The sequence below is a fragment of the Lolium perenne genome, chromosome 3 (genome assembly GCF_019359855.2).
Source record: "Lolium perenne isolate Kyuss_39 chromosome 3, Kyuss_2.0, whole genome shotgun sequence".
NCBI lineage: Eukaryota > Viridiplantae > Streptophyta > Magnoliopsida > Poales > Poaceae > Lolium > Lolium perenne.
This window is the reverse complement of record NC_067246.2, coordinates 128,391,053-128,403,674: the sequence shown is the minus strand read 5'-3', so window position 1 is coordinate 128,403,674 and position 12,622 is coordinate 128,391,053. Positions and strand designations below refer to the sequence as shown.

At 49.4% G+C, this 12,622-nt stretch overlaps 1 protein-coding gene across 1 annotated transcript; it reads right to left on the bottom strand.

The window, feature by feature from the left end:
- Nucleotides 1–2,119: 2,119 nt before the first annotated feature.
- Nucleotides 2,120–3,766, bottom strand: LOC127339616 (WAT1-related protein At1g09380-like). The gene is made up of 5 exons (XM_051365444.1): nucleotides 3,597–3,766; nucleotides 2,765–2,827; nucleotides 2,528–2,648; nucleotides 2,292–2,443; nucleotides 2,120–2,156 (listed from the first exon to the last, which is right to left on the bottom strand). Exons 1-5 carry the CDS (start codon nucleotides 3,764–3,766, stop codon nucleotides 2,120–2,122), a joined length of 543 nt encoding a protein of 180 aa, XP_051221404.1.
- Between the last annotated feature and the right edge of the window lie 8,856 nt (nucleotides 3,767–12,622).

Sequence of the window (12,622 nt, the reverse complement as noted above, 5' to 3'; positions counted from 1 at the left end):
GCAAGAAGAGACGCCGAGCCTCCACCATTGCAAGATCCAAAAAGGCACCATCGCCAAAGAGGCTTTGTGAGTCGATGAACAGGCCTGCTGCAAGCAGCGAGGCACATGTCGCTGTGGCACGTCGACCGGGGGACGTCCCCGTGCTGTCTTGGACCAAGATACGCCGCCTCCCATCGACGAAGTCGGAGAAGAACGGCATATCCACCACCTCCGGACCAACATCTTCGTTCCAGAAGAACCACCTCGCCCCGGCCCCCAGCATCGTCGTGGACAACGACAAACGCCAGTGACACGTCGAGAAACAGATCTCGCCAGATCTGAAGAACGGCGAGAAGACCAAGCTGCCGACCTGAAAGATCGACAAGCACACTTTGCCAACAACTCCGAGACACCGCCATGAAGGTCGCCGCCGGTGTGGGAGTGGAGTTGAGGCAGATTTATTTGCCCGGGCGCCGCTCCCACCACCCCAACGACGCACCACAGCAGACAAGCCCTAACTACAAAACGGAGGAGAAACGAGGTCCCCTCCCCCTCCTGCCGCCGGAGCGGCAAGCGGAGGGAGAGGGGCCCAGATCTCACGCTGGTGGAGATGGGATCTGCTGCCCGCCGCCTGGGAGATAGAGCAGGGGCAAAACGGTTCGTCCGTGGATTGGCTTGGTACCAAATAAAAGTTCAGAATGGCGATCCTCACCCTGACTTGGTGGCAGCATCTACCATCCATCCCAGATCCAACGTTTGAGATTGCCTCTGACTTCAAACTAAAAAATTAAAAGTATACAAAAAATTGAAAAAATTCCAGTAAAGTGCAAATGCCTCATTTTAAAATCTGGAAATGTTCCATCCCATTCGGATAACTAGCTTGTGATTAAATAGCTTCTTACGTTTTCGAGCAATAGTTTAAACTAAATACCTTTTTAATCACAAACCTTTGATTCAAATGGAATGAACCTTCATGGTAATAGAAATCGGAACATGCATGATTTATTATAGAATTTTCAAAAAAATTCAAGTAGTTTTATTTATTTAGTTAACTTCTAAGTCAATCAGATACGTTGGAGGAGAGATGAATGGTGGATATTGGCAACAAATCACTGTGAGATTTGAAAACATCAAGTCACTAAATCTCTATATATTGTACCGTGTTATTATCAGAAAAAAAATGCGCCGACCGTGATGTCCTTAATCTGTCTGCTCCCTACTTTTCCGGGGCGTTTGAGGATCAGAACAGGCCCACCCCGATCCGTCTACCTGTCGTGTCCGGCGCGGCTGAACGGCTGAAAACGATACCGCGGCCGGTGCGCTCGTAGCGTCGACGTGCCGGGCCTACGTTTTGCTGGCGGGCGGGCCCGATGCACGTACCCACGGCTTACAAGAGGTGTGGACCCACCTTGATCCGTTGGCTGCTCCTGAGAGCCGAGACGCACCTGGTCCGTGCACTCCCAAGTGGCTGACCTGACGAGCTCTACGATTCCTGTGTTCCTCCGTAAATGTTTAGGTTTACAAAATCAAATTTAAAAATAAATTTTGTTCAAATGTAAAATCTTGAAAATGTTAATTAAAAAAAATACAATCTCAAGAAATGTTCAAATTTCAAAAAAAATCCAGATGACACTGTCTCTACTCTCCAACCCACAGGCTAGACTCAGTGAACTAAACGACCCCAGCGTCACTGTTTTTCACGTCAAGCCGGCGAGGAATCGGCGTCGCCGTCGACGTTTTTCACGTCAGTCCCGCCCTCTGGGTTCCTGTTGCCGCTCTCGAGTTGGGCCGGTCCGCTGGCCACCTTCCTTTTGCCACACAGCACCATGTACAGCCTTCCCTTCTTCCACTGTATTTGGACAAGTATTCTTTTTCGACACCTCTGTCAGTTTCGTCAGCCATAGCACTTAGTCGTTTCAGTCAAGCCCTGGTTGTTGCGTACTGTGCGGCACCAGGACTAGGTCTAGTTAGTTGAGCACGAAGCTCGGATCGTGGGGGTGGACGCGATCAGTAGTGGAGCACATTGCTTGACATGTTCTCTTTCCGTATGAATAAAAGGAAGAACTGAAAAGCTGCAGAAGTTGCGCGGCACAAAAACTACCTGAGTTTACCTTGTTCATTCTCCTTCTCTCTCTGTCGATCAATCGAGTAGAAGGTAGGGAAACAAGCCAATAGCACTGCAGAGACACAACTCAAACAAAAACAATGTAATGTGAAGGCAGAAATATAGTGACAGAATGTTGTGTCCTACTGTCCTCTCCCTTCTCTCTCAAGAAAAATACAGTATGATATGTGGAGCATTGGGCACATACCTTCCTAGATGGAGCTTCTCGTCAAGGAAAGCCCAGCCGAGAAGGCCGACGACGACGAGAGCCACAGGGCTGAACATGGAGACGAACAGCGGGTCCCGCACCTGAATGCACCATCTCATCACCGCAAACGTGATCCCCCAGCCGACGATACCCTACAAAACGTGAGTCGAAAAATGTTTGCCATCAATTGGAACTTCAAACTGTGGAGTTCAATCTGACATGGAGTTCCATCTCACGAAGAAGAGCGCCGCGGCTAGGACGAAGGTCAGCGCTGGGACCATGTTGCCGATCGCGCAGGCCACGGTCGGGCTGGTGGACTTGAAGCCCACGAAGAAGAGGAGCTCGCTCACGGTCATGCTGCAGAGAGAAGAGTAGAGTAGCAATTTTACTACAGATTTGGCAATTTGCATTGTGTTTTTTCTTGAGAACGTCATTGCTGCAGTTAATCACTGCTAATGGAGAAACATACTTACCCAAGAAAGGAGGAGACGAATATCTGGAAAGCTACCTGCTTGTTGATCAGCATCCACATATTCCTGCAACCATGTAGTTACATTGATTCAAATCACTGATCTAATATCGATCTTGATTCAAAATCTTTAATTCATTGTGCGAGTAATGCCTGAAGATTGCTGGATTGGGTGGTTTCGGTCGTGCGCACCCATGTTTTTATCTGGCCGTTTGGTTTCAGAGGGAGCGCTTCAAAGCTCGGCTGGCTGTTAATATCATGGAGTTCGTTTTCTTTCCATGGTGTTAGCAGAGAAGGTTATCAAGCCGAGATCGGTGGAACAGCTATGATGGTTGGATATTGGTGGTGAGGCGGAGTTGGCTTGGTGCTTCGTGACTTGAAACAACGACTGGTATGTGGGGGCGGCTGCACAGGAGAAGTTCAGAGTCTAATCTTTCAGGGTGAAAATCCAAGGTCTGACCTTAATTGGTTGTGCCTGGCAATGTTTTTGTTGAAGACATTGTTTTGAGAGGGATGCCTTTCTTCAGGGTGAAAACCTAAGATCTATGATCGGGCGACGACAGCGTTTGTGCACTGTTTTCTTCTTGGAGACGTCGCTTATGGAGAAGCTGATCTTCTGGTGTTGTCTTGGTGGTGTCAGTGTTGTTATTTCAAGTTATGGATCTCTGTAGCGGGACCTTTCTTTTTTGTAATTTTTACTCTCGTTTGGCTGTGTGCATCCTTTATACCATTAGGGTATGATATTGTTGCAGAGGCTGGGTGTAATTGGTATCTCCGTGATATTAATATATGCTCTTTATCGAAAAAGGAGAAACTATGACCAAAAAATTTATGACCTCTGGAAGAAGAGGGCGAACGGAGCGAGGAAGCCCGCGGCCATAAGGCTGCGGTAGGCGATGAGCACGTAGGGGCTCATGCCGTTGTCCAGCGACATCTTGCACATCAGGTTCATACCGGTGAAGCCAATCTGCACAAGCAGCATGGCGGCGGTAGGCATCCACCCCATTGAAACCCTCTCCGTCTCCGGCCCCTTCCTCAGGCCTTGTTTGGCAGAAGTGTATCAGAGAGTAATTGAGGGTAATTTTTCAAGGGTATTGGGTGAAAACACTCTTGTCACCCAAAACACTCGCTTACACCACAAACCCCTTCCTAATCAATACTCTCCATTAATTTATCCCTCTGGTAGACGTGAATTGTTCTACAATCAACATGTTAAGAAAATCTACAACAAGAATTCAAAAATCACAGTCACAACGGAGAATAACCTGCCGTGCTGATCCAGTACGTAGTACTGCAGTCTTGTACACAATCGTGAGGCTAAAAAGTTACTACAGTAACTAACCAGCGAGCTGGAAGCAAGTAGCAATCAGTGGCGTAGTTCTCTTTGCGTCTCCAGGAGAAAAGCAACTAGCGGTGGAGAAAGAGTGCAGCGGCGCGATCTGCTCACGTGCAACGCGTCGAGAGACGAGTAAAAAATGCGAGGTACCCCATGCGTTTCCAATTCACTCCTACCCGACGTGGTTTCTCGTGTTTTCCGGGTTTCGTTCCAAAAAAAAAACCGGCCTGCTGTTGGCGTCCGAAACCCACCGGCGAGCAACGGCTGGCAACACGAAGAGCCGGGAACAACTCAGAGCTGCGGCTGACCCTGGTCCCTCGCGCGACGGCCCGCAAAGTCTCGGCACGCACGTCCGATGCTGGTGCAAGGGCGTGCCACCTGATCTATACCTGATCAGGAAGGTGATGGATTTGCTTCGCTTAGTTTCCTGCATGGCATACACGTAAACATTAAATACGAGCCTCGATCGGCTCTCAGGTTGTCCCGTGAATCGGCTCAAGGAGCCGATCCACCCATGACTCGTATGGGGTTTACGATTGCATGGTGGTCCTGCTTGATCAATATGTAGCTAAAACGACCTACGACGATTTAGGGTTCTCACCACATAATCGGAACATCCTACGCGTGATTGAGCCTGGCAACCACGCACGGTGATAATAAACCGACCCTAGACAAGGCCTAAAAACCAACATTAAGTTGATCCCCGGAACATCTTGTCTAGGGTTAGCAAACTACACCCTACGTGCTACTGGATCATTCAACCAGTTTGTAAGGCCTAACTATGCAGATATTAAACTAATCCTTGATGAATCAAGGAGCAATCATAACGGATCGGATCTACTAAACAATGATCAAGCAAGGTGCCGCCCTTACACCTAAGAAATGTGTAAGGGCGGCTAGACGTCTAAGGGTTGCATAAACGAGAGCATGTGATACGATGGAAACAATGCTAACCCTAACACATCTATGATAACTACGTTGCTCGCCATCAAAAAGGCTTCAGCACGAGCAACGCATGAACAACGAATAAACGTATACTGCCTAGATCGCAAGATGCGATCTAGGCAGCATGGTGCTTACCCGGAAGAAACCCTCGAAACAAGGGGTTGGCGATGCGCCTAGATTGGTTTGTGATGAACGTGATTGTTGTTTTTCTTGATAACCCTAGATACATATTTATAGTCCGTAGACTTCTAACGTGGGAATAATCCCAACCGTGCACGAGCCAAATTCTATCTAACCGACACGTATCCTACTATATTTACAGATACAAGGGCAAACTAGCCCAAACTTTGTGTACAAGGCCGGTTCACGTATTTCTTCATGTATATTTCTTCAAGCCCAATCTTGATCGCGGCCCACCTCTGATCCGGTCAAATTCTGGTGATAACACATGCCCCCCTAGTTTTGGAATTGATAATTCCAAAATCACTCTGCTTTTTCGTCGTCGGGTCATGTCGTGGCAGAGCAGAACCGTCGCAGTATTCTTCATCATGATGCCTTGCCTTCTCAACTTCTCCGCGTGATTTGACCGTTGTTTTTCTTTTCTTTTGGGCACCACTTTCTCGGAAACTGCTGTGGCATTAAATCTCCACTATATCCCCTTTTATTTAACCGCGCCGAACAGTTCGCCTCTTCATCCCCTTGCTCTGTTCTGGCCGTCGGCACCCAAAAAATTCCCCATCTCCCGTAGCCATGTCTTCCTCTTCTTCCTCCTCCGCCTCGTCGGATCTTTCTTCCCAGTCCTTCTCCTCTTCGTCCTCCTCCACCTCGTCAGTCTTCTCCGACTCTTCCTCATCTCGTGAGCCGACGCCGGAGTGGGGCTCGCTGGCGGCGCACGACATCCTCGCCGCATCGGAGTGGGACAAGGAGGACCACGAGCCCTACGTCTGGTCCGAGGACGACAAGTCCTTGACCAGTGGCGACGACGACCTTCAGTTCCTCGCCGATGGGGAGCTGGAAGCGACGAGCGAGGACGACTCGTTCTCGTGGGATGGCTACACTTCCTCCGAAGAGGAGGAAGAAGAAGACGACGACGACTCCCTCGAGGACTATCCGCCGGCGAAGCGCTTCCGCGCCGGATCGGATGATGACGACGACGACAAGGAGGAGGAGGCTCCCATAGAGGGCTATGGGAGCAGGGACGAGGAGCTCGCCGGCAGCAGCGCCGACGAGAGCTCCGACGACGAGGGCAGCGACGGCCCGTAGAGTAGGGTCTACTAGTATAGGTCTAGTAGTAGTAGCAGATTGGCCAATAGGCCCTTCTTTTGTTCTTCCTCCCCTGAGCAATCGGCTCTTTCCTTGTAAGAAATCTCCTTTATTAATGAAGAAAAATATTCCTCTATTAATTTTGATTCCTTGTCGATTTTGCCGATTGTCAAACGAAGTTGATGCACAAAGAGCCGATGGCAGGGCATCAGCTTATGCCATAAACATGCTTTAAGGCCATAAAAGTTGCCTATTCACACGGTCAACAGATCCAATTCGTATCCACGCCATCTCCCGGTCTCAAACGCACAGATTCAGCAAAATCCACGGGAAAATTACCTCAGATGCCATGAATTCTGGCATGAAACCGATCTGCTAATCCGCTCCATTGAGTTTTGTTCCTCTAGAGTCGATGGCTACACATCGGCTTTTTCGTTATTCTAAAGTCGATGTCCATGCATCGGCTGATCCATATTTCTCAAGTCGATGTCTGCGCATCGGCTATGATTTGTATATAATTTTTTTTTACTGGCCGATTTCATGAATCGGCCCCCATATTTCATTTACTGTCATCCCACATGCTTGGGAAATATTTCTTGAGATGTTGGCCATTGACAGCTACTGGGAACTTAGCACCGTCCAGCTGCTCTAGCATGTATGCATTACCCTTCAATGCCCGGACGACTTTATATGGACCGTGCCAATTAGGAGACCATTTACCATACGCTTTATCCTTGGTTCCTAATGGCAACACAGCTTCCCATACTAGATCACCAACTTGAAACTCCTTTGGTCTTACCTTCTTATTGTATGCACGAGCTACCCTAGCTTTATTCTCTTTAATCTTCTCCAACGACCAAAGTCTAAGTTTCGTTGCATCCTCAATAGTGTCACTCATCAAAGCTGCATATTCTTCAGCTGTTAGATCATTCTGAAACGTGACACGTCTTGATCCAGCCGTAATTTCCCAAGGCAATACGGCTTCCTGCCCATAGATGAGCTGGTAAGGCGAAGTCTTTATGGCTCCATGGCATGACATGCGGTAGGCCCACAAAGCTAGAAATAAAGACCGAACCTCCATCGGTCGTGATTGTTTGGGGAATCCCGAACCTATGAATGACGTGTTCTTTGACAAATTTGATAACATCTTCTGATTTTACCTTCTTCATAGGAACGGCCTCCACCCACTTGGTGAAGTAATCTGTAATGGCCAGAATCCACTCGTGGCCTTTGCTTGACGCAGGATGGATTTTGCTGATCATATCCATGCCCCAACCTCGAAATGGCCAAGGCTTGATGATCGGGTTCATCGCTGACGCGGGTACCATCTGAATCTTCCCGAACATCTGACATGCTTGGCATCCCTTGTAGTACTTGAAGCAATCCTCAAGCATAGTGGGCCAATAAAACCCTGATCGCCTAATCAGCCACTTCATCTTATGAGCCGATTGGTGAGTTCCACAGGCGCCTTCATGCACCTCATGTAAGAGCCAATTAGACTCAGTTGGTCCCAGGCACTTGAGTAGTAACCCTTCCAACATCCTGTAGAACATGTCATCTCCTATAAGGACATATTTCATAGCCTTGTATCTTATCCGTTTAGGTGCCCCCCGAGCCGAATCCTTCAAGTAATTGAAGATATCGGCTCTCCAGTCATCCTGTTCCAGGAACTGCACCTGAACTTCTGACCCGTCTGGTATGTCCTTGTACCCTGACGCCATTTGCGCGAGATCATTGGCGTCGGTATTCTGAGATCTTGGGACCCAATTGAAATTGATGTACCGAAAATGTGTCATCAACTCACGACATTCCATCCAATATGGGAAGAGCGACTCACTCTCGCACTTGTATTCGTCCGTGAGCTGGGAAATCACCAACTTCGAGTCTCCAAAAAGCTCCACCGCTTCGCTTCCGGCTCCAAGAAGAACTCCAGTCCCTTGCGTACTGCCTCATACTCAGCGACATTGTTTGTGCAAGGGGTAGATAGTCTGATGGAGAAGGAGTATGTTGCCCCCCGAGGCGACACGAGCAGAATGCCGATGCCACAACCATCATCACAAGCCGATCCATCGAAGAACATAGCCCATGCACGTATAGATAGTGCTGCTATATTAGTATTGATCCGTTCAGCTATGAGATCGGCCAACGCTTGTCCCTTGACTGCTTTTGCAGGCTGATACCGGAGATCAAACTCCGATAACGCAAACATCCACTTACCAAGTCGGCCTTTCAAAACAGGAGCCGACAGCATGTGCTTGACAACGTCTGACTTGCATACGACGATGATTTCTGCTGTCAAAAGGATGTGATGGAGCTTGGTGCAGGTGAAGAACAGGCAGAGGCATAACTTCTCGACCTCAGGATATCTTGTCTCTGCATCCAACATCCTCCTGCTGAGGTAGAATACGACCTTTTCAACACCCTCGTAGAGTTGCACCACCACTGAAGCAATGGACGTGTCAGCTACTGATAGGTAGATATAGAACGGCCTGTCCTGCTGAGGCGGAACTAACACAGGCGGTGTTGTTAGATACCGCTTAATCTCATCAAACGCCTGCTGCTGTTCTGCCCCCCAGTGAAACTCGTCATCAGATTTAATCTTGACAAACGCCATGAATGGCTCAATTCGTCCTGAGAGATTAGAGATGAATCGCCGGACGAAATTGATCTTGCCGATAAGACGTTGGAGCTCCTTCTTTGTGGTAGGTGGCTGCATGGTACGTACTGCCTCCTGACTTTTCAGGCCGATCTCAATTCCTCGTTCATGAACAAGAAAACCTAGGAACTGACCGGCCGTCACACCGAAAGCACACTTCTTTGGATTCATTCTCAATCCGAACTTCCGAGTTCGGTCTAGGATGCGTCGCAAATCATCCAAGTGTCCCTCCATGGAAACAGACTTGACCACCACGTCATCGATGTAGATTTCCACCAACTTGCCGATCAGATCATGAAAAATATAATTCATGGCTCGTTGGTACGTTGCACCATCATTCTTCAAACCAAAGGTCATGACCACATATTCAAACAAGCCCACTGATCCTGGTACTCGGAATGCAGTCTTATGTATATCTTCTGGGGCCATGAAAATCTGGTTGTAGCCGGCATTGCCATCCATGAAACTCAACACCTTGTGGCCAGCAGCCGCGTTAATTAACGTTTCTGCCACAGGCATTGGATATTCATCCTTTGGAGTGGCTCTGTTAAGATCTCGAAAATCTATGGCCACACGCCATCGGCCGTCCTTTTTCTCCACAGGTACAATACTGGAGATCCATTCAGCATACCTGCATGGCTTGATGAACCCGGCGGCCAACATTTTCTCGATCTCTTTCTTGACTTCTTCGAGAATTTCGGCCTTCATCTGACGTGCTCATTGTTGGTATGGCCGAAATCCTTTCTTTAGAGGGAGCCGATGCTCAATGATGCTCCTGTCTAGCCCAGGCATCTCTGTGTAATCCCATGCAAAGCAATCTGGATACTCTTTTAATAGAGCTATCATCTGGCTCCTGAGATGTGGATCTAACTTCTTGCTGATGAAGGTTGGTCGTGGCTTATCCCCAGGACCAATGTCGACTTCTTCTAGCTCATCAGTCGATGTAAACCCATACCCTAGCTTTCCGTCACCTGTTAGATCGACGTTGAACACAGGCAAAACGTATGGCAAGGATAATATGGGCCGATTGCTGGAATCGGCCCCCATCTTGATTGCATTGCTCAAAAGAGGTTTACATCTTGTTCGTGCTTCACTATGACTACGTGACATGCTTGAGACAAGATCATTACTTTTTATTTTTTGGGGCCGATCACAAGGATCGGCCTTCCCATGTACGTTCATAGACTTTGCTCTTGTTACGCGGTCAGGCCGGTGGATAAGACCAGCCTCACCCCGTTTTTTGTCACGTCGATGTACTCACAGTCGTCCAAAGTGATGCCTGAGAGTGGCTCTTGGCCTGCCGCCTCCCAAACGTTCATGCCAGCCGTTGAAATCTCGGCTGAGTCATCTGCGTGGACGACTTCTACTTCATCTCCATCCCACTGTATTAAACATTGGTGCATCGTAGATGGAATGCAACAGTTGGCGTGGATCCAATCTCTCCCTAGCAGGACAGCGTAAGTGCTCTTGCTATCGACAATGAAGAATGTCGTAGGGATGGTTTTCCTCCCTACGGTCAGATCCACGTTCAGAACACCTTGTGCATCAGATGCTTGGCCGCTGAAATCGCTCAGTGTAACGTTGGTCTTGATCAGATCCGAGCTAGAGCGTCCCAACCGACGTAGCATGGAGTATGGCATGATGTTGACTGCCGCTCCGGTGTCCACCAGCATCCTATTGACAGGCTGCCCATTGATATAACCTCGTAAGTACAGGGCCTTCAGGTGTCTGTAGCTTCTTTCACGTGGCTTCTCAAAGATAACCGGCCGTGGGCCGCAGTCAAGCTGTGCCACAGGCGCTTCGTCTAATCCTGGAGCACAAAACTCCGCTGGAAGGATGAACACCATGTTTGTACTAGCCGATGTCTCACCATCGGCTTTTCTTTGCTTGGGGCGCCACTCCATCTTTTGTGGTCGACCCTCTTCGTCCAGGGTTCGTTGAATTTTCGCGGCCAGATCAGGCCGCGCCTTCCTTAGCGTGTGCAGGTATAACCTTTCGGCTTCCTCCAAGCCACGTAGTCGCTGAACCCTACGCTGTGGGGACCGGCTGCGTCCAGCCGGGCACCACCTTGGCCGGGGGGCCTTGTCCTCTTCTTCTTCGTAGTCATCTTCTAACTCCTCGAGGTCTTCTTCCGAGAGGACCTCGCTTGCTTGTTCCTAGATGGGAGAGGCCCTAGACGTTTGAACACCGACACGTCTGTTGCACCCTTCTTCTTCTCGTCTACATTACTCGCGCTGCCGATTGTAGGCAATCGGCTCATTCCTGAATCCCAGCAGTGTTTGAAGAAAGGACAGTCCCAGTGCTTGTCCACGTCGTCTTGTTCTCTTGACCTTTCCTTGGCACGGCGCTCGTATCTCTCCTCATCGCGATCATGTCGACGATGTCTCCTGGCGTCCCTGCTAGCTAGACGATCCCTTTCATCGTCGCTGTTGTACCGCCGGCGCTGGTCGTACTGACTTACATATTTATTGAGGAGATGATCAGAGAGAGGTCGTTGATATCGCACATTCTTCCCTTCTCCCTCTGTGATGTAGCGTTTGCCATCGTGCCGGAGCCGATCGCGTGGAGCGGCTTCCTCTTTGTCCTTGCTACGAGAGCGGCTGCCCTCGCCTTTGTTCTTACCAGAGTGGTGCCCAGGCTCGACCATGTTAATGCTTAGCGAGAAACCTGGTTGGCACCCCTCGGGGTAAGCGTATTCCACCGTGTTAACGGCGGGGAAGGGGTGTGTGTCGACTTTCATGGCGCATCGGATTTGAAAATTAGACGTCCTTGTTCTATCGCCATTTGGATCTGCTGACGCCACACCCTGCAGTCGTTGGTGGTATGGGAGAACGTGTTATGCCATTTGCAGTATGGCTTTCCGTTCAGCTCCTGTACCGTGGGGATTTTGAGGCCTTCGGGTAACTTCAGCTGCTTCTCCTTAAGTAAGAGGTCGAAAATTTGCTCAGCTTTAGTTACGTCAAAGTCAAACCCTCTGGGCGGATCTTGTGGCCTAACCCACTTGCAGGACACGGGGGTTGTCCCCCGAGTCCATTTAGCCACTGCCTCCTCTTGATCTCCTGCAGACCCTTCATCTTCCTCTGTCTCGACCAGGACTACTGCACGCTTGAATTTGTCCTGGTACAGCTCTGGGTGGCGCTGTTCATATAATGACAGTTTCTGAACCATATGAGCCAGTGAAGGGTAGTCTGCTTGGGAAGCCATATCCTTGATCGGTGATGCGAGACCCACCACCGCCAACTCGACTGCTTCTTTTTCAGTCAAACGAGCCGAATAGCATCGGTTCCTAACGGCCCTGAAGCGCTGGATGTATTCTGACACTGTTTCTCCGCGCTTCTGACGTACTTGTGCTAGATCGGCAATGCCAGCCTCGGAAGCTTCTGAGTGATACTGCATGTGGAATTGTTCCTCTAACTGCTTCCAAGTCCGGATCGAATCTGGTGGCAGTGATGTGTACCACCCAAAAGCCGATCCTGTGAGGGACTGTGCGAAGAACCTCACGCGTAGTGCATCTGCAGCTGAGATCGTGCCCAGCTGCGCCAAATATCGGCTTACATGCTCGATAGAGCTGGAGCCATCTGACCCACTAAACTTGGAGAATTCAGGGAGCCGATATTTGGGTGGTAGTGGGATCAAATCGTAGTCGTTGGGGTACGGCTTGG

Coding starts and splice junctions, on each gene's coding strand:
- LOC127339616 (XM_051365444.1), bottom strand. CDS start 3,766: ATGGGGTGGATGCCTACCGCCGCCATGCTGCTTGTGCAGATTGGCTTC. Junction 2,444..2,527: donor TAGCCGCGGCGCTCTTCTTC/GTGAGATGGAAC, acceptor CACGTTTTGTAG/GGTATCGTCGGCTGGGGGAT. Junction 2,157..2,291: donor GAGAAGCTCCATCTAGGAAG/GTATGTGCCCAA, acceptor GTGTCTCTGCAG/TGCTATTGGCTTGTTTCCCT.